Here is a 27,334-nt window from a genome sequence, read left to right as displayed (position 1 = left end):
TATTTAAATGCTTGCACCATTAATATATTCATCTACACCAGGCGTGTCAAACTTAATTGCACAGGGGGCCAAAACTTAAAGCAGGAAAGAAATTTATTGACCATACTAAAACGAAATGTTTTTTGAACATAAATATGAATAAAAACAGACAGGAAAATATTATTCCAGAACAAATAAATTCAAACAACTTAAAATATTTTGCGCTCCATAAAAATATATCCTGTCAAAATGATACAAGTTAAAAATATAAACATGCTGCAAAATCCCCCCCCCCCAAAAAAAAAAATATAAAAAACCATTGTGCTTTTAAGTAAACAAAATAACAAATCAAATCAATCAGATTTCTTTGTTGTTATGCCATTAATAAAATATACGCTTAAAATATAAATAACTGAAGATATTTTGCTCTACATAAAAATATCTTCTGTCGCACACCATCATGGAGCTCTTCAGAAATTCTCCTTCTGTAAATGGCCGATGTCACTTTCTCCTCTGCTTTCACACCAGATTCACTTTGTGATTTTGCTCTGGTGAAAAACGTCTGCTGAAATGTGAGATTCTTCTTTAACTCGTACGTTCTGTATCTTCTGCTCTGCATTCAGGTTATTCAGCTTCTCCTGATGTTTTATATTACATTCCTTAATTACAGCCACATTAACTCCACTAATAAGACACACAGGTTTACCGGCAATGTCAGTAAACAAGGCTGTATTGAGAATCAACTTTTCTCTTTGCCATTGTGAGGGGCTTCACAATAACTTTATGATAGAATTGTATACATCAACAGAAGCTTGACTTGATTGACGCTGGTAAGGCAGCTGAAGCGCTGCATTATGGGATCTGTAGTTTGTGTGTTATCAGCGCTTCATATCGCCGGGACAATTATAATAATATCTATATAAAGGCCCGCGGGCCTTGAGTTTGACACATATGATCTACACATAATACACCTGTTTACAGCTACACAGATCAACCTCATAGCACTCTTCTATTCTATCCATTAGAAAGTGTGAAGAGGAGAAGAAAGTACTAGAGTATTACACCAAAGTGAGTCAAAAATGGACACACTGGAAGCATTCAATATATTCACTTATCAAAGTTCATACTTCAGTGAAAAAGGTGCTGCCCTTAAATGTATTACGTAGCTGAAAATTATACAGGCAAATGAGTGTATAATAGTGTAAAGACTACATAATTATTTGAATTGTACAAAAATTAAACTATTTCCCCATGGGATCAATAAAGTATTCTGATTTCTGAAAAAAAAAAAAAAATACATTACACATTTTTAACAACAGCATATTTTAGGCTTTATTTATAGTATTTATTCAACATTACGAACAAAAGGAAAAAAAAAAAAAAATCAGAGTCCATCTGCAAGCTTGAGACGTTAAACAGAAGTGGTTGAAATACATATTTTGTTTTCTCCAAAAAATGGGATTCAACATAATGGCATTAAATTAAAGCAAAGTAGATTTATGGACAATATAGGAGAGAGAGAGAGAAAGAGAATTTTATGTACATGTTTCATCGCCGTTTATCAGGCACGACTTTATTTCCGCTGGTTGCGACAGGGATGAGAAGCTTTCTATATTCGAGTGGAAGGAATTTCTCGATTAACACATTTACTGGAGTGCTGTCCGTCACAAAGCCCTGCCTAGAAAGTGGGAAAAAAATCACACACACACACACACACACACACACACACACACACACACACACACACACACACACACACACACACACACACACACACACACACACACACACACACACACACACACACACACACACACACACACACACACCATGATCCACCCACAATCTAAAGAAGTCACTTTAAGATTTCTACATTCAACATCTAATATACCTTCTCATGAGGAGCTCGACATCCTCGACCTCTATGGTCTTCCTCTTTGCATGAGCCGAATACGCCTCAAGATCATCCGCCAGACGATCAAAATACCTCTGCAATCTGAGACATGGCACAGAATCAGCACACAGAACTTAAACACTTAAAACGTTTACTTTATCATTAAGAAGGTGCATTGATTCAGCTTACATGTCACTGATAACGGGATAGACGTCGCTTGCCACCTTCGTTTTGGCAAAGTGTTTAAAAATGCTCATGACGTAGCTCTTTGGGAGAATGCTGCCAGAGGCTGGGCGCGGACCACGTTTTGGCCGTGGCTTCGCGACCTTTTGGGCGGGACTAAAAATATGTATCAGAATGAGTAAACAGGGTCTAATGACAAAAATATGTTTTTGAATGATAATTATGAACTGGTTACCCAGCATTCAGAGGTTTGAGGATGGTGGGTGTAGCCAGAGCACCAGGGGTAGATACCTGCTTCCTGTGTCTAATGAAACCTGGAGTTTGCATCGAGAGCTCTGTGATGATAATTGTGTTAATATATAGTGTATATTTATATTTATATAAAAATGTGTTATATAACACACACACACACACACACACACACACACACACACACACACACACACACACACACACACACACACACACACACACACATATATATATATATAATAATAATAATAAAATAAAAATAAAAACACCTTCGCTCTGTGCATCTTCCTCCTCATCATCAAGCTTATCCTCCTCCTCCTCTTCTTCTTCTTCTGGTTGCTGCTCCTCTACATGTTCTACCATCTCTTCCTGTTGCAGCTCTTCCTTATCCTCCTCTTCTTCTTCTTCTGCTTCTTGTTGCTGCTGCTGTACCTGTTCATTTACTTCCTCTTCCTCCTCAGCAGCAGAAAAGTCCACAGTGGGGCTAACACCAACAGACACAATCACATCCTCGCTTTCCGATTGGCCAATATCTTGCAGACCGTCTGCCTCATCAGCGTTTTGCACCAGACTGTCCTGATGTGTCAGAGATGCTGAAGGTTTTGTGGTATGGACAGGGGAAGATGACTCATTTGGAGATGACGTTTCTTCCTCCATGCTAACTATTTCCATTTCCATTTCCATCTCCATCTCTGTTCCACCAGCAAAACTCTGCACCTCTACAAATCAGACAAGGGGCAGGTGTGTGAGATTACTAGAGAGAATCATTGAGAATTTCCAGCATTGTGGAATAATCTGGAGTTTCTGTTGTTTTTACAGACACACTAAATTAAAATTATGATTTTAAAAACCTTGAGAAGAACTTACAACTGCCCCTTGAACTTTAAATGTATAAACATTTTATCAACACAAATGAACCCTACAAATGAACCAGATGCATCACCTTTATTTACAATCGTTTAAAGAAAGATGAATATGCATCTCAACCGCAAACTGAGCTCCATCCCAATCAGCTTTTTTTCAATGTATGGAGGCACAGTGTTTTAGAGAGAGATTGAAATAAATATTTTTATTTTGATTCTGTGCTCAAGAGGTCTTTATATAACTAAATAATAAAATAGTTATTACTGCACATTACGGCACATTTTATATTCTGATGATTACTTACGTTCCTCTGTGGGCTCTTCACCAAACCCAAGGCTCTTTGTGCCTCTGCCTTTTGCCATAACTCCATTCCTGATGGCTCCACCCTCTGAACGGTACGCTCTCCGTGTGATTTGCTGATGCAGATGTGATTGCTCTTCCTCCTTTTCCTCAAGACTCTCACTTTCTCTCTGCTCTATTTCTTCCACCTGAGCTTCCTTTATAGCAGACCTGATTTCTTCTGACTCCTGGGGAGGACACGAGATCTCCACCATAGCCTGGGTTGGAGCAAATGGGATATCCTCTGGGCTCAGAGTCACAGTCTTATTCTCTTGTGATGGAGGGATGATCTCGTCCTCCAGTTCCTGGCTCTGAGAAATAGGTTCCTGGTCCTCCAAAGTATCTGGCTGATGTTTAGTGGCATTACTCTCACAAAGGTTTTGTTGATCTTGAAGTTCCTCACCACCACCATCATCGACATCTATCTTCATCTCAGCCTCTGTAACAACTCCCAGCTCAAACATTGAAGTCTGAGGCTGGGCATAGAGCTCTGTGTTGCTCATCATCACGTCTGTGGTGAGCTCTGGGACGGTGATGTTACTCAAACCCAGGGTGAACTTGTGCAAGTCTGAGTCCTGGAGAGTTTTTCCATCCTGCACTACTGTATAATCTGGAGGGGGGGAAATGACAACAACAACAAAAAAAAAAAACTAGTACTTAATGTGATTATTATATATTCTCATTTCAAGCCTATATTATTTCTAACAATGTTTTTCTTTAAAAAGTTAGTGAAAATGTGTAAATTAGGCATTTTTTTCTAAATAAATTTTTTTTTTTTTTTTTTTATTTAGTTCAATAACTATATTCATCACAGATCACAGAATAAGTCTGGAGCTGTGTATATAGTGTTCATTTTGGTAAGGCAAGTAAATTCACAAAATCATAATACACTTATAAACTTTTCTGCACTGAACTCTACATACCAACAACTGCATATTAATCAGAACCTCCACCACTGTCTGGACTGCTGTTATCAAGAACTAATCAAAGCCTAATGACCAATCACAATCCAGAGCTCGGTGTTGCGGTGTAAGAGATGAGATCAGTGCAGCACCTTGTTTGTGATGTCTCTCTAGACGTTGCTGCACAGCTTCATCAAACGCGTCCACAGAAACCTGATTCCTTCGTCCAGCCGCTTTTCGCCTCAGACCAGCTCTCTCGGACCGAATGTTCATAAACGGTGTCTTCAAGCTGAGGCTGAGGACACTGAGACAAAAAGACAAAACAATAGTGGGTGCAGTGAACACCAAAGAAACTACCAAACAATAATTCGTATAAAGTTGTGAACCGATTCTGGAATCATTGGTGTGTAACAGTGACACACTAAGTGTTTATGAAGATCAAAGAAGTTTGAAGCTCTACAATTACACACTCATTATCACTTACGTCATTAATATTCATATACACTACAATTTTAAACATTCTAAAAGACAAAAAAAGGAAGCAAACTAAGAAAATGCTAGACCGTTCCATTTATTTGACAAATATACACTATATCGACAAAAGTTTGCGACCGAAAGATTTTTACTCCTTTGTGGAGGTTTTTTAGCATCCCTTTCCACATTCAGTCCCCATAAAATAATCTCCATTCTTCTGAGTTGATGTTCCACTAGATTTGGGAGTGTTCTTCTGGAGATTTGTGCTCATTCATCCAAAAACGTTTAAGGAAAGGCAGGTCTTGATTTGAATCTCCTAGTTCAAGTGAAGGGAAAATTTATTCTAACAAATCCAAAGATGTCCTTTACAACTGTGTGCCTTTAACTTTGTGGTAACAGTTTCAGGAAGAACCACATATGGCTGAAAAAAATCTGGAAAAAAATTATTTGTCCGTATAGTGCATATGCTTCAGACATAAAAATAAAGTTTTAATATTCAAGTTTTTGTGCATCAAAGTATCAATCTTTTTTTTTTTTTACTTCCTAATTGTAGTGAATAAAAATGCTATTATATTATTAGAATATTTCAATCATAAGCCATTTCAGCCATTAATCTTTTAAAAACTTTGAGTTATGAGATAATTTTTTTTGTGATATTTCTCATCTTTTTTTGTGACACATAGTAGAAAGACACTAATCAGGGCTCTAGACAAAAAAAAAAAATCTAAATCAAATATTGAGCCATTGGCTTCTCTGAGAAAAACAACAGGCGCCAAATAATTTTTTAAGTGACACACAAGAATTAACTTAAAAAAAAAAAAAAAAAAATTATCCTGTCATGTGCACATCTACCATCATTTTACAGCATGGCCTGGGAACTGAAGCGACCAAATAGGCGGTGTTGGCTCTTTCAGCACGCAGTGTGCACGAGACACCGCGAGCGCTGACGGTGTTTTCGGTGGCTTTTTGCGTCTGATCTCGTGATCAAACCTCAGCCATGAAAACCATTAAATCCAGGAAGGTTGTCACATGTAATTTGGCACTTTTATTTATGTTTACACTGACTGACATAAAAAGATATTCCTCAGTGCCTCGGTCCGGTTATTTTGGCTCTTTAACTCAAGCGTAGGCGGCGCATGTGCTCTGTTTATTACGTCAACAATTTATGTGAAAGAACACGCACATAAACCATAACATGCAGATTATACGGTCATAACGTGTACATTTAAATAGTCCCAGGTGGCGATCAAGGCAAAAATATTACTCGCAATTTATTATTTTTGGCCGCAAATATAGGAGCCTTGGAAATATGAACACGTGACGAGAAAACGTTGTCCGTGATTTTGTATGAATGAATCACACAAGGTCATGTGATTATTTCTAGAGTCTGATATTAAATCATTGTGTTTTACAGAGACACAGCTGATCGCTCATTTATGTATAAGTGTAAAAAATAACGGTGCTGTGAGGATTGGGCAGCAGTCGAAGGCGGGGGCCTGCTTAGACTGCTGCCCCCGCGACCCGGATTACGGATAAGCGGGAGAAAATGAATGAATGAATGAATGAATGAAAAAAATAAAATAAAATTTTTTTTTTTTAAATGTATAAAAGGGTTGGGGGAGGGCAGATAGTTTTCCATGAAGGATAAAAAAAAAAAAGGAGGTAAAAGAGGGGAAAGAAATGGGCAGATGGAAATTAAATGAACAGAAATCATGTGTCGGAAATTTGTGGTCCTAATGTAAAATCTAAATCGAATCCTATCTGAACAGCACTGAATACAGCTGCAGTGATCAGCAGAATAAAACCTACACTTAAAACCACACAAAGGATTGTCCTCTGGTGATGGAGGCAAAAAAGCTACACAGATGATCTAACAATTACAAATCAGATAGCAGAAGCTATTGAGATTTTATATTAATTACCGCACTAACCTGTGTAAATCTAATAACGACTAAAAGAGTGTAACGTTTACCTTTTCATGCCAGCAGACACATCCTGATCCTTAGTAACATCAGAATTTTCCTGAGAGACATCATTCTCCTCTTCCTCTTCACCTTCAATCAAATAAAACCCAAATTTCTTCTACATTAATAACTCAATCATGGTCATTTATTATTCCAAACATTCTTACTGTACTATAAATCTGATTCTGGATCAGTCCGTATAAAACTGAATTAATGTTAAAACCAACGATGCACTGCTTTAATACCTGACGGCTGGTCCAGTTGTTTCTCAAAGGCGGAAACGTTAAAAGTGGGCGGTGGCCTCCTGCGGCTCATCCCCCGGATCAGGTGAGTCAGCGGCTCGGTGGCTAAATCAGGCAGCTCCAGTCCAGACACACCATCACTGACAACACACACGCACAAGTCAGAATAAAAACTAAACCTTACTCCCCAAGTAATACTTGAAGGGTAACAATTTATATTTCATTTCTTATTTAAATGGCTAAAAAGTATTTATTTGGCCTCAACACAGGTGTACATAGTATTATAGAAAACCTGTCATCCAGTCAAGAATACATGATTACTATTTTATATATAATTTTATACACACACACACACACACACACACACACACACACACACACTCTCTCTCTCTCTCTCTCTCTCTCTCTCTCCAGGCCAGTGTTAATCAAGGGGGCGGAGTTTTGTGTATAAGGGTAGTGACAATCTTCTAACACACCTTTTTACAGACAGTGTTTACTTATCCGAGGTATGCGTGTAGATTTGTGTGTTATAAGACGTGCTATTCGATGGTGGATTTTTTACAAAATTTTTATCAGACCTATTTGGGTGGGATTAGTCTCTAAGAAGTAGACGTGCACCTGCGTCTGTTGCTATGGATACTGGCATTGATATCCTGCTGATCCATTTGCGGTATTGCAGTCTGTCCAGACAGTAGCAGAGACGCCTCGGCTTCTAAAAAAGCAAAACAAAGTTCACAAGGTGAGTACACGTCACCTCGCATCACGTTCTGAAACAAATGATATGCTGCTCCTCCTGCACACACCGGTCTGGATGATTCCCCTGAGCAGCCGACGAGGCGTGATGTCATCATCGTACAGCGCAGGGGAGGCGTGCATGGCTGGCGTCGTCAACACTTTTCCCTCAGACCTCACGCGTTTACTGGGTGGGGCTGGAGGCAGAACAGCGGTCTGGACACAGAGCAGAATTTAACATGAGGTTCTGGAGAGAGTTAAAGTGTAAACAAATGACCAAAATAATGAGTCAGACCTCATGGAGCTTCTGCTTGAGTTTCTGGCGTAGAGCAACATGAGGCGTCTCGGGAGTGTTCCTCAGTCTGGAGCTCCTCCGTACACGTGAAAGTCGCTGATCACGAGATACGCTGAAGGACAAGAACGTTAATAAAAAACATGCAGAAAAGTTTGTTGACTCTCCACCTCCCACTTTAAGCAATTTTTTGTATTATTATTATTATTAAACTTGAAAACATACAATGCCAGGATATAAAAAAGAAACAAGATTTAGCGCAGTGTCACTGTGGCTACTCACCGGAAATACGTTTTGTTTTGTGTATGCGTGAAAACGCTAAAGAATCCAAAGCGCTAAATTAACCAGGATCCTGGCGAACGCTAGCACTATGGATTCTTTAGCTTTTTATAATCCTGAAATCGAACAGAATATCAAGGAAGTGAATGAATGAAGGATGGAAGGAATGAAGACATTTGCTGAAGTATATGGAAATTAGAAGAAAAGTAGAGTAGATCATTTTTATATCTCCACTGTTCTACTTATTTTAGCATACTTTATATTAATAGAAGGAATATAATTATATATATATATAAAAAAATCAAATTGGGCTGTCAATCGATTAATCGTGATTAATCACATGATTGTAATGAGTTAACTCGTGATTAATCGCAACTTAATCGCACATTTATATCTGTTCTAAATGTACCTTAAATTAATACTTTTGAAGTTTTTAATACTCTATTCAACATGGGCACGGACGAATATAACCCTAGATTTACGCAAATGTTTGTTTTTATTATTAGTGAAACCAAACTCACATAGAGCATGAAGACTAAATATTTTAGTAAATGTTTTTAAGTAATTATGTAAATCATCTTTTAAATTATGTAAATCATAAGGACACCAAACGGAACTTTTGCTATGTTTCCACACGGACGGATAATGAGGTGATGCCAGAGAAACTGTTCCTGTTCTAACTTTCATACAGATTACATACAAAGTAGACATTTCAAGCTGTCTACACATATATGTATTACGTCCGAGACAAATATTCACAGAGATTCAGCTTATATTAACATGTCCATGCAAAGAGAGGACAAACAGAGACACAGCCGAGAGCGCACCCTGTCAGCATTTTGTTGTTATTACAAGTGTATACAAATAAAAGTAGATGTATTGCTCTTATCTGTACAGTCAAAAAAGACAGTAATTTCAGCTCGTTTCAGCATCATGAGGAAAAAATCAAATGCCACAAAATGCGCAGGCGCATTTGTCGATATCAGAGGGTTTAATTGTCGGATGTGCGCATCATTGTGAATTTTTGGTGCTGATTTAAGAATTGACGCATCAGTAAAACAAATGTTTAGTGATAAAAAAAAATTTCGGTAAAAAATTTTTCTATATCTAATTAAAAAAAAAGGATGTTGTGAATAATTGTATTTAATCCACCGGTCATTTCCCCTGTCATCCACATCTGCCTCTTTCAAACCAAAATTATATTATATTATAATATATATATATATATATATATATATATATATATATATATATATATATAAAATAAAAAAATTAAACAGAAATGTATGCTGCATTATTCGCACATTAATAGATTTACTTTCCCCTGAAAGAACTGAACATACATCCATTATTGTCAAAATAACTGACAACTAAAGTGAGTACACCCTAAGTGACAACATCTGTATGTCGTGTAACCATGCAAACCCTATTCATGTTCATGTTTTATCTGCTTTACAGGACCATACAAATTTGCTTCAGACACATGAGCATTTCTTTAAAGGTTGTAGAAGCGGAGGCTCCGCTTATCAGTGCTCAGACCATACGCCACACACTACAACAAGTTGGCTTGCATGGCCGTCGTCCCAGAAGGAAGCCTCTTCAGAAGCTGGCTCACAAGAAAGCCTGCAAACAGTTTGCTGAAGACAACCTGTCTAAGAGCATAAATTACTGGAACCATGTCCTGTGTTCTGATGAGACTAAGATACACTTGTTTGGGTCAGATGGTGTCCATGTGTGGCGACGTTCTGGTGAGGAGCATCAAGAAAACTGTGTCTTCCCTACAGTCAAGCATGGTGGTGGTAGCATCATGGTCTGGGGCTGAATGAGTGCTGCTGGTACTGGAGAGCTGCAGTTTATTGAAGGGAAAACATGGATTCCAACATGTACCGTGACATTCTAAAGCACAACATGATGCCCTCCCTTCAGAAACTGGCCTGAAAGTCAGATTTCCAACATAACAACCCCAAACACACCACCAAGAAGACAACTGTCTTGCAAAAGAAGCTGAAAGTGAAGAAGTGACCAAGTATATCTCCAGAACTGAACCCAATTGCGCACCTGTCGGGCATCCTCAAGTGGAAGGTGGCGAAGCGGCAAGTCTCTAACATCCAGCAACTCTGTTATGTCATTATAAAGGAGTGAAAGAGGATCCCAGCAACAACCTGTGCAGCTCTAGTAAATTCCATGCCCAGGAGGATTAAGGCAGTGCTAGATAACAGTGGTGCTCACACTAAATATTGACACTTTGTTTTGACTTTCAAGTAGGGTCAACACACTTTTGTTGCCAGTTAGACAATAATAGCTGTATGTTGAGAGGACAGTATGTTAGAGGACAGTAAATCTATACTGCTGTATAAGCTGCACACTGACGACTTCTTTCAGCTTCTCCCATTAGGGGTCGCCACAGCGGATTATCTGTCTCATACCCCCTGTCCTCTACATCTGCCTCTTTCAAACCATCTACCTGCATGTCTTCCCTCACCACATCCATAAACCTCCACCTTGGTCTTCCTCTTTTCCTCCTTCCTGGTGGCTTCATCCTCAGCATTCTCCTACTGATATACCCCATGTCCCTCCTGCACACTGACTACACTAAAATATATCCAAGTTTAATTTCTATAGTATTGTTCCTTAAGAAGATACACTTAAAAGGCTGCTGAAATGTGAGAGATAACACACATCGATCAGGCATAACATTATGACCACCTGCCTAGTAATGAGATATTGTGGTGTGTGTGTGTGTGTGTGTGTGTGTGTGTTTGTTTGTTTTAAACAATATTGAGGAGCACATATAACTTGGTGCTGCGTGCGAAAGTTTGGTAGAATGAACTGGAATGATATGTATTCAATCTAATTCATTACTAATCAGAAGGCTAGTCTGTGTTCGGCTTGTCACACTTAACGTGATAAATCACAGAATTCCGCTCTGACATCGAGAGAAAACTCTCATAGATGTGTTCAAACACGATATTGAAGTTTTTTATGGTAACAAAATACAGACAAATTAATAAAAACGCTTATGGTGATCGCTTAGCTAACTAGCATAATAAAGCGCGTTATAACTTACCTCCTGGTGACTGGAGAACGCTGTGTTTCTGTTTGCAAAACATTTCTGAGTAAAACCCGAGCAGACAAATCCTCCTTCTCCATAGAGTCCATCAGATTTTCCCAAAATGGTTTCTAAAAAAATATAAATGATAATGTCACCGCAGCACCGATGCTTCACTTTCAACGACAACCAGAGATTCAAACCGACCAATCAATGACGTCACCTCCCGCGCTGTCCAGTGCCCTCGAGTGACCCATGGGATATGTAGTTTTAAAATGTTTACTTCCGGGCGAATTAAACTACACTAATGCGCAACCGATGCGGTTGTTATTAGTTTGTTTGGCTCTTAGCTGATTTTTGCTAATATAATAACTATTATTTTCCCTCATACTGTGTAAATGCAACCCATGTTAAACCTAATTAAAATTTGAGTTTAAAGATAAGTTTTCTATATAGATTTGTCTGAATAATTCGGCTTTGTTTACTTATTTTACATTTACAAATTTATTAAATGTTGTAATGTTTTCTTTTTCTGTTTTTTATCATTAACAAAATTTATGTCCAAACTGTAAACAGTGATTTGCACCCACACAGAAAAAACATAGATTCATACATTTTTGTATATTTATTCTTAATTTTCTTTGCCCATAAACATATTCACTCAATATTTGTAAATATACTGTATTCCGAACACAGATGGGAAGTAAAAAAGTACAAACACATTGTGACTGTTCCAAAGTTTTTCTGCTATCAGTACTTTACTTCGCGATTTATTTTTCAGTCAACCTTTAAATTTAATTCCTTTAGTTTTAATCTATTTGGTGACATGATCGATATTTTTCTTCACACTGTGCACCGTTTTCAGCACATCAACCTATTTCTTGTCATTGCACTACAATCTACCACTGGTGCACAGACATAGGCTGTTTTTTGTTTGTTTGTTTGTCTTTTTTAAAAATGTTTTTAGTAACATTTATTCAGGTTAGTTTCAGTCTCACATTCAAACAGAACAGATGTAGGCTAGTTTACTAAGCTAATAATGAGCAGGCAGAAAGCAACAAAAAGTATGGGGTAAGAAAATGTGAAGTTTTTTTGTATTGTTATATAAATATAATGTGAGGTCCAATTTTCAGTGTGACACTAAAAAATGTAGTTTTTACTTAGATACATGTAAGAGCCCAAACCTCTTTACTTTAACTTTAATGGAAAAAGTGTAGTCAGTACTTGAGTTTTTAACAGGCACTTTCAAACTTGAGTATCTGTACTTTTACTTGAGTGAACGATGTGTGTACTTTCGCCATCTCTGATCCCTAAAAGAAAAATTATATCCAGAAAAGTTAAAATTTACCAAATGATCAGCTTTATTTAACTGTTAAGATGACCTCCAGTAGCTATATGTTTATCTGCAAGATTCCTTTCTTTTTATGCCTTAAATTATTATTATCTCAAAAAATTTAAAGATGAGTGAGTGAATCGTGAGATAATTTTTTATGCAGTACGTTAATGCGCGGCGCGTTTATTAGCAGAGGAAATTCTGCGTTTGTTGTGCGCAGACTCGTCGCTCATAAACGTGCTTTCGAGTGGAGGGGGAACAGGAAGTCGTAAGTATTGTGGGACGTGTAGTTCCGCTTTTAGGCCGTTGCATTTGATAACAGCGCACGAAGGAGATCAACAAAACAAAATCCGGTGAAACTTGAGTGAGATTTATGTGAAGAGGGAAATAAAAACGCTGCGCCGCCATGCCAGGCTTCACGTGCTGCGTGCCTGGGTGCTATAATAACTCGCACCGGGACCGCGAGCTCCGGTTCTACACCTTCCCGAAAGACCCGACTCAGCGGGAGATCTGGCTGAAGAACATCTCCCGGGCCGGAGTGAGCGGCTGCTTCAGCACCTTCCAGCCCACTACGGGACACCGCGTGTGCAGCGTGCACTTCCCCGGGGGCAGGAAGACCTACACGATCCGAGTTCCGACGCTCTTCCCGTTACGCGGCGTGAACGAGAGGAGAAGTCGGCGCGGCAGGGGCAGGAAGGTGTACGCTGCGTCTGCGCCTGCGCCCATTCTCACCAGCGTCGGCGCAATCCACAGCGAGGCACAGGGCGAGACCGAGTTCGTGGTGCAGATCGGACAGAACGGCCAGTATCTCTCAACCGCTTCTGCCGTGTCCTCATCCTCATCCTCATCGTCGACCTCCGGATCCTCATCGTTATCACTTACAGCAGCCACAGTAACAGCGGACGGCTCGTGCTCAGTGCCGTCGCTCAAGTCCGAGGAAGCCACCGAGGTGGTGGTGACGGTGGTACCAGATCCACCCGGTCCGTACCTGGCGCTGTGCGGAGAGGAGCACTCATACTCCCTGACCACCGGCACGACATCAGCCGAGCTCCTGAGGAAACTCAACGAGCAGCGCGACATCATCGCCCTCATGGAGGTGAAGATGAAGGAGATGAAGAACACAATCCGCCAGCTGCGCGTCAACGAAGCGCGTCTGCAGGAGGAGCTCCGCGAGCGCGACCGTGTGCTCTCCGGTATCGGTGCGGTTCGGAAGAAAGTCTGACCCCCTCCAAAAAAAAAAAAATATATAAAAAGTACAAACTGGACCGAAACAGAATGATGTGTAACAGAGGGAGAGGGAGGCTACATTTTTGTTTTGAATTTTCAGTGTTTCAGAAAAACAGGAGTGATGTGTCAAAAACTATACGACAAAAAGGTTATCACGGTAATATCGTGGTGTCTTTAGCTTCGATAAGCAACTTTGAGTGTTGTGTGAAGCATCAGTGACGTCAGGAAACTAACTTATAAACATGCACGTGTAGGAAAATAAGGACACGCCCTCGTGAATCCCCGCCCCCTAATATCACTAATTTAATCAGAGGTGTATTAGAGGAAATATGTCAATACAGACATTTTGATTCATTTCAATTTGGTCCTCTATTGGAGTTACACTTTCAGACAATAACAACAAAAAAAAGATACTGTCTTCCAGTGTCTATAATCAAGGTCAGTTATGGTTCACTGATCTACATTTTCGGTCACTACAGCCACAATTCCAGGTAAAAATATATGGACTAAAGGTACCAAACATGTTCTTGTCACAGTTCCATCTTACGAGGAAAAAGTACATTCAAGTTCCCTTTTTTTTTTGTGTCATTTTCTATGTCTGTGTGACAGTTACTTGTCATGACGAATCAACGTTCCATTTTCAACCCAAAAAATGGTTCGGGAAGATCATAATTTATTAATCTGTATGTTTATTCAGATTCTGAACACACACACACACACCTGACATCCCTCAGTGAGTCATGAGTCATGGTTTGTGGTGCTTTTGTGACAGATTTATCTTTAACAGCAGACAAACGTGTAGGAAGAGAACACTGAAATTTTACCGTAGCAACCTGCAGCCTATTAAAGAAGATAAGTGTGTTTGAGACATAAAAACAGCGAGTGCAGAACATCCTACAATAGAGTTTTTCCTAAACTTTTAATCTATTTGCTTTTCCTTTTTTTTTTTTTTTTTTTTTTTTTTTTTTTTAAGTGGTCTCGACTTTTCATGATTGCCAGCATATATATAAATCCGTGTAGTCTTCACTTTCCCTCAGACTGTTCCATCTTTATACAAGTTTCATTATTTTTTTCGTTTAACCTCCTGTTTGTTGCCATATTTTGATACGAGTGGAAAGATCCGAGGATTTCATCCGAATATGGGAATCTTCACTGTTTGTTAAGAAGAACTGAGGATTTGGAGTTGAAAAAAAAAAAAGAAAGAGCGAGAGATTTCAAACAAGTATATTTTTTGATGTAGTGATTCTTTAATATTTTCAGGCGCTTGTGTTATTCCTATTAAAAAATGTTGTTTTTATTTTTTATTAAATTCTTGGGAAAACCAGTCCATAGCACAGAAGTTGCACTGCTTATTAATATTCAAAAAGCATAATAGTATTTAACTATAGGTTTGACAAAGTTTTCTCTTTATCAGGGTTTTAAGTTAAGAGCTACAGAAATCATGGAGGGTAAATTCAGCAATTAGGAAAAAACTTAAAATCAGACTTGGAAGTAATTTTTTACTGGTGATCCAAATGTTTTATAATATTAATAACAAGCAAGCAAGTCCCCATTTTGGGTATAAAACTGAGCATAAAAAAACAGATATTGTAGGTATTGATAGAACAATTATTTTAATGACTTCAAACCCAAAAACCTTTATCAAGTTATTATGCAAATGAAAAGAAAAAAAACAAAACCCTCGATTATATACATCGTCTTTTGCTTTCTTATAAACATAAATAACAAAAAATGATCCAGTCAGCTTCAGTGGCGTATTAAAGGCGGAGTCTTTTAATGTCCTCACTGCGAAAGTCCACTCTGAGAGCCAGGACCTGTCGAACCTCAGCTGGAGTCAAACGCCATGTCAAAGGCCCAGAGTTCGGTCCCCAGTAATCTAAGATCTCTGACACCTGAAATAAGACCAAGGGAAAAGAATATTAGGTCCGCTTCACTCCTGGACAGTATAAGTAAATTTAAAAAAAAATCACAAGCATACTAGTATTCAAATTATTATCCAAAAAAAGAAATAAAACACAAGCACTGATTTAACATGGGTACAAACCCTCTCCAGGTTGAGGATGGTGGCAATTTGAGTGAGGCGAGCAAATTTATCCCGAATCGTCCATGAGGTGACGGAGGAGAGATAAGCAACCAGCGAACGTAACTCCTTATCAAACTGCAGACCACCCAACTGTGAGAGACAGACATAAAGTGATATCTATATAAATTATATAATAAATAAGAGAAACAGAACCCAGACAAAGGAAAAACGATGGGGAGAAACAGGCAGACAGTGTGAAAAATATATAATGAGAGAGAAATAAATCGAGCAAGACAGAATGAGAGTAACCATTAGCAAGCATTGAGCAAGGATGTCTCCTTCAGAAAAAATATTTGTCCCTGATTCCTCCTGTTCTCAGATGGAGGAGCTGAGAAGTGAGGAAACTGAAAGAAAGGTTATTAGAGAAATGTTTGATGAGGTAAGAAGTGTTAAGTATATCACAGAGACTCACCCTGCTGAAGGTGCATTTAAAGATAGTCTTCTCCAGCTCCATGGCGACCAAGCTGGTCATCAGGCTGGTCAGTGTGTCATAGATGATGGGGGACAAGCCGGCCTGAGGACAAGCGCTCTGTCAGACGTCATGTCACGTCCACAACAAAACGTGTGAAAGTTTTTTTTTTTCCTTTTTTACCTTAAACTCTGCCATGAGCTGCTCCAGCTGCACAACCAGCTGCTGAACCCATGGATCGTTAACTTCATACTCACTGAACTCTTCCTGAAAAAAAAAAAAAAAAAAAAACGATTCTGGTTGGTCAGAAGGTGTTGATTAATTTTCTATAATAGCGTATTATTTAATTACTGAGTTTACTTCTCACTTCTTCAATGTTGTGTGCAATTGACAGGAAGCTGCTGATCCATGGCTTCACCTGCGGCTTAATAGCTGTGTTACTCAGCTCCTGAAGACCCTCCTATACACACACACACACACACACACACACACACACACACACACACACACACACACACACACACACACACACACACACACACACACACACACACACACACCTGATATTCAAACTTTAAGCATAAACATTTGGATAAATAAATAAATAAATCAAGGTACACATTTAAATATCTAAAAATAGATTACAGAATAACCCATAATTTAATATGATTTAATATTCATAATCCATATCTTAAAATATTACATGTGGATATTATAAAAATAATCCATAGATTAAACCTTAATATATGGATTTTTTTTAAATCAAAATTCTAACATCTCGAACATTTTCTGACCTGGAGGAGATCCTTTAACTTGCTGGATGTGTTCACCAAGTCAGACAAACAGCTGTCGATCTTAGCCTGAGCGTGTTCTGACCCGGCCAGCTGACTGAACAATTTGGCACAATCACTCTAAACAGCATAAAAAAAAAAAGAAGTTAGAAAAGAGGGGAGGACAGGTTCCAAGAAAAACTGTTAATCTAACAGGTGACAGAAATGATCAGACCTCCAGGTTCTTTTTCAAAGTGCTGATGTTCTCGCTGCAGACCTGTACGTTATTCAGGGTCACCTGGAATAAATTGCATAAAGCATTTAGAATACATTTTAGTAAGCAACATGTGAGCCAAGCTAGGGCAATAGACAAACAAACAGAACTGTCTGGTTCTCATTATTAAGTGAAATCATTTGCTTTGGCACACCGAAAACAACTGATGTCAGATCATAAAGGTTCTGCCTTTAAATAAAAGCTGACACTTTTAAAACACTTTTCAGTGAGTCAGATCAAATGGCTCACTAAAAAAAAATCAACTCTTAAAATTCATAATTGTAAAAAAAAACCCAACATGATATGACACACAAAGAACAGTTGGCGCTGTCAAATTTCAACTTTTTAGTGAGTCAAATCATTTGAATCAGCTAAATAAAAAGTCCACTCACTTAAATTCTAGCACTTTTTTAAGCGAGGTTTGATCCAGTTCACCACTAAGAGTTGTCTCTTTTACCTAACCATTTGACTTAGCTCACTAACAATAATCTGTGTGTAATTCCAGTCTTTTAAGAGAGTCAAATAATTAGTTCACTAATAAGAATCGATTCATATTCTGACTCTTGTCAAGGAGTCAAATCATTCATAGAGTTGACTCGTTAGGCTTATTGCCATTTATTTTCCCATCTAGCTACATATTAGAATAGTGATTAAAACACATTTATTTAATGCTTTAAACACATAATCTTTGGACTTAACACCAAAACACTGGAAAAAAGGATACATAAATCTATCAGACATGGTTCTGGTTCTGATATCCTGATGGATGCTGCTTTACTTGTACAATATAATCCTTAATATGGAGAAAAAAGCAGATGTAATGAGATGGTTTTCACCAGGTAAGCGGTCTTGGCTTGTTCCTGACTCTCGATGCCCAAAGATTGGATTTTTCCCTGCTGTAAGCTGCTCTGCATCAGGCTGACGGCGCTGGTAACACCACGATGCAGATCCTGCAGAGTGCTGGCTGGATAACCAGCTCTCAGTTTCGTCACCAGCACTTCCCTAAACACATTCACATGATGTAAACATATTTCATGTTGGTCTTTTTCATGCTAATGTAGGGTTGCAAAATTCTGGGAACTTTCAAGACTTAATTTCCATGGAATTAATTGGAAAATATAGGCATTAAGATGAATTAATTGGAATAAACTGTGAATTTACTAAATTGCATGTTAGCCTATAACAGAGAACTTAAATGTAGTTTAAACAAATTCGTGGTTAAAACAGTTGAATTTCATCAGTCACATGCACACAGCACACTTACTGCACTTCTTAAAACCTACACACAAAATAATGTCTCTATCTTGGCGAGTATTCACGTAAATTACATAAATATTACATACATTTATGTTTAAAACGTCCTTGCTATTGTGCAATAAAATGATACCATTGTAGAAACAAATACACTGAGCAGACATTTATTAAAAATATATCTAAAAAAAGACCATCCCGCACAAACAATCCCCCTCGGTCAGCTGGAAGGGGGCATTTCCAGGCTTTGACTACCACAGGAATATTTAAGCCAAAGTTTTGCATTTGAGTGCAAAGATTAAACCAATTCAAGTCAGTTTCTTCTATATTACTTGGGTAAATATGTTTAATCTATGGTATTAAAATTTTGAAAATACCCAAATGTGTTTATACAGTAACTGGCCAGACAGTAAATCAGATGTGCTAAATGTAAGCTAGCACTATTTCATTAACAGTTTAAGAGGTTAACGAGCTCAAGATGTGATGCTCGTTCTTCTACTATCTGCTATCCAGTTTTCTGTTCTTATACAGAAGTACAGTACTGGTCAAAATGTTTTTTATTTTGATATTATTAATGTACTATGTTTAGAAATATCTATAACTGTCTACTTACAATGAAATAAAAATCCATAGTTTGCATGTATCAGCTTATGACCAAAACAAAATGTTTATATTTATATATGTATATGATTTTCCACTTTATAGATTTCCCAACACTTCTAATTAATTTCCATAAATTCCTTGTAAGTTTCCCACTTGGAATATTTCCAAAATTCCCCAGATGAAGTTTCCATGGAAATTTACCGTACATTTTCCACCCCTTTGCAACCCTATGCTTATGTGCCCTTTCTGAAAGGCAAGTAGGAATCTGACAAAAAAACAAAAACAAAAATAAACCCTAAAGGGACACTTAAAGGAAGTCTTTTTCTAATCTCTATCAACTGTATTTATGGTATGTGTGTGTGTCTGTGTGTGTGTGTGTGTGTGTGTGTACCACAAGCAAGAATTTTTACTATACTAAAAAAGATAAAAATAGAAGAAAAAAAAAAAAAAAAAAAAAACTAATTTATAATAAAAGTCTAAGATCAGACGTTAAAGTCTTCATTTAAATGTGTTTGGGTATAAATTAAATTGTAAATAAATATGTTAAATTACTACTTTCTGAAACTTGTGTGATCTAATAGCAGATGGATACTTCAAAACCTTCAGAAAAGTATAACGTGAAAGAGAACAGAATTACATTTTGCTGTTTTTGGTTAAAAGTCCATAAGAACAGCTTTAAGGTGATTTTCTTTAATGTCCAGTGGAACAGTTGCAGCTTTACCTTTTACGGTTAATGTCGGAGATCAACATGTGCCAGTGTGTACCTGAAATCTGTCTCGAGCACGCTGATGGCGTGATTAATCATCGCACACACGCAGTCCGAGTTCCCGCTGGTCAGTGCTCGGCTGATGCACTTCTTTACAATGTAAAACACGTCGTCCACCATGCTGGAACTCAGCTGACCCACCTCGGCTGTATCCATGGTGACCGCCTGAGCAATGAAATCCAACGTCATTGAATTATAACGCACGGTATAAAGCATGTGTTGATTTTGTTAGTGCACGCACCTTATTCACAGTCTCTCGCATGTAGTACTCCTCCATGGGGATGTAGTAACCAATCAGCTCTTGTATGGTGCAACTGAGCTTACAATCCTTCAGCAATCGCTCTAAACACTGCTGGTGCTCTGATAAAAAAAATTTAAAAAAGAAAAGAAAACCATAATTCGTTAAATGTATAAAATATTATCTAAAGCTCGCTTGTGATTATTTTCACTTTTCACTATAAATACCCAGGGTAGAGGAACTTTAGTACAGGGCTGCAGGGCTACAGTGTGATTTAAGTGAAGCTAAAAGGAATATAGAATCGAGTTAACTGGAGTTTGATACCTTGGATCACTGAATCTGTCGCTGTTGCATCTGCAACCTCGAAATCTGCCGAGATGCGGCGCTTCAGGAAACGCAGGTACAGCTCTGCTCTTGAGTTCATCAGGGTGACCTCACATAAGACCGGGTCAAGCTCTCTACACACACAATATACTACTTGATACGGGTTATTTCTTTAAATTGTGAAATGTATTTAGTTAAATTCATTAACAATTGATTAGATTTCTATAGCCCATATTTTCCAAGGGTGCCAATAAATCTGCAAATACATTTAGGTCATGTAATCGGTCAGTCATGTAAATACGATCATGAAATCAAAATAGGCACTTTTTGATTAACCTATAGATGTAACAGAACATACTAGAACAAGCATATTCATATAAACCTGCACTACTGTCGAAGCTGCTGTTATAGAAAACTTATTAACACTCTTTCACCAATCAGAATCCAGAATTGTTATACAACACGTTTAATGTACCTCGGTTCGATCTTCTCCACAGACACACCTCTCATCATGCTGCTCTGAACAACCTGGAACTACAGGGACATCATAGTGTCATACACACAGACACACCTAAAGAGAAGACAAATTAAAAACCTGAACACACAACAAACACACACTTTGTTGCAATAGTCTCGCTGCTGGATGAACTTCTCCACCACTTTCTGTGCCTGTGCGTCACATTCTTTCTGGAGGTGTGCGAGGAGTGTGTAGAGCCGGCCCGGTCCGTAGTACGTCTCCACTATAGGCTGGTGCGTCTCTACGATCCGAGCGATACCTGAGATACACAAACACGAACCAAGTAAATTAATATTGCAGTGTTTTTATATATATATTTTTTCATAATATTAAATTCCCTGCCCAAAATATATCTAAATATATAACAGTGTAATAACAGTGAATTGCTTGAACTCACATGGAAGAAATGGCAAAATACAAACCAAAGCACATATCAGATTTTTATTAGTTAGTTAGTTAGTTTATTGTTATTGCATGCTACAGATACACAGCAAAGTGCCGTTCGGCATCAACCAGAAGTACATATAGCAGCATTGTGCAAACTAAACTAAATATTCAGGTTCTGGGCAGTGAAATTGTGCACATTTCTATATTTTATATGATCTATTTGTAAATAAGTCAAATGTGTGTAAGGAACAATATATACAGAGAAATTAGATTTAGTAATAAAATAATAAATGTAGAATATGAGTCATATGAATTGTATGTACAAATACATGTACAGTGAGGAAAATAAGTATTTGAACACCCTGCTATTTTGCAAGTTCTCCCACTTAGAAATCATGGAGTGGTCTGAAATTGTCATCGTAGGTGCATGTCCACTGGGAGAGACATAATAAAAAAAAAATAATAATAAATCCAGAAATCACAATATATGATTTTTAAACTATTTATTTGTATGATACAGCTGCAAATAAGTATTTGAACACCTGTCTATCAGCTAGAATTCTGACCCTCAAAGACCTGTTAGTCTGCCTTTAAAATGTCCACCTCCACTACATTTATTATCCTAAATTAGATGCACCTGTTTGAGGTCGTTAGCCGCATAAAGACACCTGTCCACCCCATACAATCAGTAAGAATCCAACTACTAACATGGCCAAGACCAAAGAGCTGTCCAAAGACACTATAGACAAAATTGTACACCTCCACAAGGCTGGAAAGGGCTACGGGGAAATTGCCAAGCAGCTTGGTGAAAAAAGGTCCACTGTTGGAGCAATCATTAGAAAATGGAAGAAGCTAAACATGACTGTCAATCTCCCTCGGACTGGGGCTCCATGCAAGATCTCACCTCGTGGGGTCTAAATGATCCTAAGGAAGATGAGAAATCAGCCCAGAACTACACGGGAGGAGCTGGTCAATGACCTGAAAAGAGCTGGGACCACCGTTTCCAAGGTTACTGTTGGTAATACACTAAGACGTCATGGTTTGAAATCATGCATGGCACGGAAGGTTCCCCTGCTTAAACCAGCACATGTTCAGGCACGTCTTAAGTTTGCCAATGACCATTTGGATGATCCAGAGGAGTCATGGGAGAAAGTCATGTGGTCAGATGAGACCAAAATAGAACTTTTGGGTCATAATTCCACTAAACGTGTTTGGAGGAAGAAGAATGATGAGTACCATCCCAAGAACACCATCCCTACTGTGAAGCATGGGGGTGGTAGCATCATGCTTTGGGGGTGTTTTTCTGTACATGGGACAGGGCGACTGCACTGTATTAACGAGAGGATGACCGGGGCCATGTATTGCGAGATTTTGGGGAATAACCTCCTTCCCTCAGTTAGAGCATTGAAGATGGGTCGAGGCTGGGTCTTCTAACATGACAATGACCCGAAGCACACAGCCAGGATAACCAAGGAGTGGCTCTGTAAGAAGCATATCAAGGTTCTGGCATGGCCTAGCCAGTCTCCAGACCTAAACCCAATAGAGAATCTTTGGAGGGAGCTCAAACTCCGTGTTTCTCAGCGACAGGCCAGAAACCTGACTGATCTAGAGAAGATCTGTGTGGAGGAGTGGGCCAAAATCCCTCCTGCAGTGTGTGCAAACCTGGTGAAAAACTACAGGAAACGTTTGACCTCTGTAATTGCAAACAAAGGCTACTGTACCAAATATTAACATTGACTTTCTCAGGGGTTCAAATACTTATTTGCAGCTGTATCATACAAATTAATAGTTAAAAAAATCATATATTGTGATTTCTGGATTTTTTTTTTAGATTATGTCTCTCACAGTGGGCATGCACCTACGATGACAATTTCAGACCCCTCCATGATTTCTAAGTGGGAGAACTTGCAAAATAGCAGGGTGTTCAAATAATTATTTTCCTCACTGTATGTAGAAAGTCTGCAGTGTGGTTTTACCCTCCAGCAGTAGCGTGAGTGTGTCAGCGAAGATCAGTGGTGCACGACGATCACTGAGATCAGAGCCCATAGCCAGGAGCAGATTCTCTTCTGCTTTACTTGCCAACTGAGTAAATAGAGAAAGAAAACTTTTAGAAAAAACACAACAACATCAACATCAACATCATGTAGGTTATAAAAAGAAAGACACACACACACCTGACTGCAGAGGTACTTCGCGAACTGTGCGAGTCCCTGCTCATGAAGGCCCAGCAGCGGGAGGATTTTAAAGAAGCGTTCGACCTGAGGCAGATCGCCCGTTGCAACTGCTTCCTCTAGTCGCTTAGTAACCAGCGCTTTCAAATTAACCTCCGCCTCCTGCAGCAAAGCGAGACTGGCGTCGACTGCAGTGCCTGTCGAGTAGCATAGGAATTACTGAAACGTGTACAGAGCACAAAACTACATCAAACGAAGAGCTCAGAGAGCTGAATAAAAGATGGAATGGTGACCAAACAGTAACAGAGCAAAATAATAATTAGCTGTAATCAGGACTCACTTTCTCCACCCTGCCTGCTTAGCTCAATCACTGATTGGTCGAGAGACAGGTAGCGGTGGATGTGGGCGGCAGCTTGTTCGTAGTCATGGTTACAAAGAGCGGTCTGAACGCCATCAGTGCAGAACTTCAAATCCAAAATATCATCAGCGCGCTGGATGGCCTGGTACAGCCGTTTCTATTTGCAAAACACATACACACTGTATGTAGGAGATGTAGCCTGGTTGCAGGTGTGTGCTTGTGTGTGTGTGTGTGTGTGTGTGTGTGTGCTTGTGCTTGTGTGCGTGTGTGTGTGTCTGTCTGACCTTAGTGAGGTCCAGCTGTCTAACTTTGCTGCTGACGTTCTCTGCCAGGCTGCAAGTGAAGTTGATCATCCCAGATAACTGTGTGGCGTCTCCTTCAATCAACTGCAGATTGGGTCTAAAAACACCCACCCACCCACCCACCCACCCACCAACACACACACACACACACACACACACACACACACACACACACACTCTTAAACATCCCATGTAATTATCTTTACTTTTTCTAAATACTGTATAACATACTCATGGTTTATTTTTTTTACCGGTGTAAAATTTTACATACTACTCATTAAATTATACAGTTCGAAAATCAACAATATAAAATGCAGAAAAAAAATATTTAATCACCCATCAAGGAGCTTATTAAATCATGTACATGTTTGAATTACAGCCAATATTAACAGCTCTGAACCTGATATTTTTGTGATATATATTAATGGTGAATTAATCCTATTGTTTACTGCTCCTTACACTTACCCGATCCTTTGTAGCGCAAGCATTTTGGTTTCAATGGTGCTCTGTTGTCCAGAAAGAACCTTTAGCTCCTTCTGCACCTCCACCTGCAGGACCAGTTACATCAGCACGATGTTTAAATGCATCACTTATACATCAGGTAAAAGCTTCAAATTGTGTCTAGGATATGCTGCTTATCTCAGAGATGTAATAAAACATGACTATATGAGGATATACACAGAGAAAATCATCTGAAAACATCTGAAACACATTCGGCATGTAGCAGCAGAACACAACTCTTCATGAACTACTGCTGTAATGCCTGACAATGAGTTAAATCTCAAAATTACAGTAAACAGCACAAATAATCAATACATTGTCAGATCAGATCAAGACAATAGAATACAGTATATACAAATTTGAGGGGTTAAATGCAATAACATACATAATTTAAGCACTAAAGGGGTGGGTGTAATAGATTTTAGATTAAGTTGTATTTGGGTTTTATGGTGGGCGTGGCTAATAGTGATTGACAGCTCTACTTATGGCAGTTCTATGATTTGACAGCTGCACCAGTTTACCAGTGTTGATAAACCTTTTATTTGTCATTTTTAATAACGTTTTATTTGTATTATTATTATTATTAGTAGTAGTTATTGAAGGAGGAAGACTAATGTAAACACTGTTCGGTTCTGGTGAGTCATTAGTATGAAGTAAGGAGAAATGTCACCTCTTCAGCACAGAGCTGAGCATAAACCCGCTCCAGATCTTCCAGGTCTGTTAGAGATTCGATGGTCTCTGTTCGGATGGAGGACGAAGCTTGAGCGCTGGAGCGCCGAAACGCCGGAGATCCGACTTCATCCATGACGGATCCCCACATCTACACAAAACACGTCACTTCCTCTTCTTCTTCTTCTTCTTCTTCTTCTTCATCATCACCTTGTTTCTCCACGAGTTTCCGCTCCTCTAGATCACACTGACCCCTACTGACTGCTATACTAATTACACCTCACGACAGCTACACTCCTTTTCTTTTATCATGTGCAGCAGTGGTCCCCAAACTTTCTTGCGCTTCGGACCGGATTAATGTCGAAAAATATTTTCACGGACCGACCTTTAAGGTGTGGCGGATAAATACAACTAAATAAAATGATACGACCCCCATAAAAAGTGGTATTTTCTGAATATAATAATAAACGTGAATCCACTGTGTTGTTTTTTGTTCATTTTGCTCGCTTGGGGGTTTGAATTTACACTTCACTCCACATGTATAATTACCAGTGGAGTACACAAACCTTGTACTTAAGTTAAAGTAGATAAGCACTAGGTAAAATATTACTCCAGTAAAAGTTAAATTGCTCCCTTTAAAATGTCACTTAAGTCAAATGACAAGGGTATTTGCCTTCAAATGTACTTAAGTATTCAAAGTACTATGATTTATTATGGCTATTATCTCCTATCATATCCCTGGTGGTCTAGTGGTTAGGATGCGGCGCTCTCACCGCTGCGGCCCAGGTTCGGTCACGGAACCAACCCCAGCCATTAGGGTTGCAAAAGCCTTAGTGCCGGTCCTAAGCCCGGATAAATAGGGAGGGTTGTGTTAGGAAGGGCATCCAGCGTAAAAACGTGCCAAATCAAACATGCGGATGATCCGCTGTAGCGACCCCTAATGGGAGAAGCCGAAAGAAAGTTTTTATTATCTCCTATCATAATTATTATCAAAAGACTCTTGCTGACTTTTGTTTTAATATATTTGTTCTTTGCAATATATGTGTTTTAGAGACTCGCTCTCGTGAAACACATAACAGGAGAGCAGAATTTAAGGAATCATGTCATGTTTTATTTACAGTGCACAGGAGTGGTGGGGGAAAGGGAGAAGTATAGTCGTGAATGCAAGTATTTATTAGTCCTTTGCTCAACATTGCTTGGAGCTTGGAGGCGTGCTCTCCTCATTAGGCTCCAGCCATGCCTGGTTGTGTCGCTCCGCCCCCCTGCCATGTGCGCCGTGGCTTTCCATAATACGTGGCCTGGCTGTCGTGTTCGGAGCGCTTGCCTGTTGTTGTGTGGGGCCGACGTCACAGTTCTTGTGGTTTCAATAGGTCCCTGTCGATACGGTATCTCAGGCACTGTGCTTCAGTCAGCCCCAAGTTGCATTTCTGTGGGTACGCTTTCAGGCCGGCCTTCCTGAGTTCTCCCAACACCTCGCGTACACCTGCACTATGGGGCTGGACCAACGGGCTGGCTGAGTGCTCGATAATCCTGTCGTGCAGCATCTTATCCCCCTCCTCCTCAATAGCCCAGCGACGGGCCTCTGGGACCCTGTAGGGACGTTGTCGGACTATCGCCCCAAATGGCGTCTTTATCTCATGCTGTACCAGGTGGGTCATACCTGGTGTCGCAGAGAACACATAAATAAATAAATATCCAGTATCCAC

The 27,334-nt window shown here is 39.1% G+C and overlaps 3 protein-coding genes across 5 annotated transcripts; 1 reads left to right on the top strand and 2 right to left on the bottom strand.

Moving 5' to 3' along the window:
- Window positions 1-1,285: 1,285 nt before the first annotated feature.
- Window positions 1,286-11,603, bottom strand: cenpt (centromere protein T). 3 transcript variants are annotated; one of them, XM_083558498.1, is made up of 13 exons: window positions 11,464-11,603; window positions 8,121-8,232; window positions 7,897-8,041; window positions 7,712-7,805; window positions 7,086-7,233; window positions 6,860-6,924; window positions 4,566-4,717; window positions 3,477-4,121; window positions 2,578-3,027; window positions 2,292-2,391; window positions 2,063-2,212; window positions 1,871-1,975; window positions 1,286-1,657 (listed from the first exon to the last, which is right to left on the bottom strand). In XM_083558498.1, exons 1-13 carry the CDS (start codon window positions 11,553-11,555, stop codon window positions 1,528-1,530), a joined length of 2,388 nt encoding a protein of 795 aa, XP_083414624.1. In that variant the 5' UTR covers window positions 11,556-11,603; the 3' UTR covers window positions 1,286-1,527. The 3 variants fall into 3 exon arrangements, with proteins under 3 accessions (XP_083414624.1, XP_083414622.1, XP_083414623.1); XM_083558496.1 differs by having other exon boundaries at window positions 6,860-6,941; window positions 7,097-7,233; XM_083558497.1 differs by having other exon boundaries at window positions 6,860-6,935; window positions 7,097-7,233.
- Window positions 11,604-11,799: 196 nt separating this feature from the next.
- On the top strand, window positions 11,800-15,328 carry thap11 (THAP domain containing 11). The gene has a single exon (XM_083558631.1). The coding sequence runs from the start codon at window positions 13,185-13,187 to the stop codon at window positions 13,998-14,000; it is 816 nt and encodes a 271-aa protein (XP_083414757.1). The 5' UTR covers window positions 11,800-13,184; the 3' UTR covers window positions 14,001-15,328.
- Window positions 15,329-15,601: 273 nt separating this feature from the next.
- Window positions 15,602-25,816, bottom strand: cog4 (component of oligomeric golgi complex 4). Its single transcript, XM_083558502.1, has 19 exons — window positions 25,630-25,816; window positions 24,924-25,006; window positions 24,441-24,555; window positions 24,139-24,313; window positions 23,802-23,995; window positions 23,604-23,709; window positions 21,342-21,499; window positions 21,199-21,257; window positions 20,724-20,857; window positions 20,403-20,521; window positions 20,160-20,326; window positions 18,378-18,543; window positions 17,503-17,565; window positions 17,292-17,408; window positions 16,865-16,957; window positions 16,681-16,764; window positions 16,501-16,602; window positions 16,050-16,178; window positions 15,602-15,897 (listed from the first exon to the last, which is right to left on the bottom strand). The coding sequence occupies exons 1-19, from the start codon at window positions 25,777-25,779 to the stop codon at window positions 15,763-15,765; spliced, it is 2,349 nt and encodes a 782-aa protein (XP_083414628.1). The 5' UTR covers window positions 25,780-25,816; the 3' UTR covers window positions 15,602-15,762.
- Between the last annotated feature and the right edge of the window lie 1,518 nt (window positions 25,817-27,334).

This window comes from Silurus aristotelis, assembly GCF_946808225.1.
Source record: "Silurus aristotelis genome assembly, chromosome: 13".
Classification (NCBI taxonomy): Eukaryota; Metazoa; Chordata; class Actinopteri; order Siluriformes; family Siluridae; genus Silurus; species Silurus aristotelis.
This window is presented reverse-complemented; position numbering and strand designations above follow the sequence as displayed.

What these genes read in the sequence shown, in the direction of transcription:
- cenpt (XM_083558496.1), bottom strand. Translation starts at nt 11,555, where the DNA reads ATGGACTCTATGGAGAAGGAGGATTTGTCTGCTCGGGTTTTACTCAGA. An exon ending in GGAAGATGCACAGAGCGAAG is followed by an intron (nt 2,392 to 2,577) that starts GTGTTTTTATTT and finishes TTATCATCACAG; the next exon opens with AGCTCTCGATGCAAACTCCA. An exon ending in TATCCCGTTATCAGTGACAT is followed by an intron (nt 1,976 to 2,062) that starts GTAAGCTGAATC and finishes GCCATGTCTCAG; the next exon opens with ATTGCAGAGGTATTTTGATC.
- thap11 (XM_083558631.1), top strand. Translation starts at nt 13,185, where the DNA reads ATGCCAGGCTTCACGTGCTGCGTGCCTGGGTGCTATAATAACTCGCAC.
- cog4 (XM_083558502.1), bottom strand. Translation starts at nt 25,779, where the DNA reads ATGTGGGGATCCGTCATGGATGAAGTCGGATCTCCGGCGTTTCGGCGC. An exon ending in ACTCACGCTACTGCTGGAGG is followed by an intron (nt 21,500 to 23,603) that starts GTAAAACCACAC and finishes TGTGTATCTCAG; the next exon opens with GTATCGCTCGGATCGTAGAG. An exon ending in AGTTAAAGGATCTCCTCCAG is followed by an intron (nt 16,958 to 17,291) that starts GTCAGAAAATGT and finishes GTGTGTGTATAG; the next exon opens with GAGGGTCTTCAGGAGCTGAG.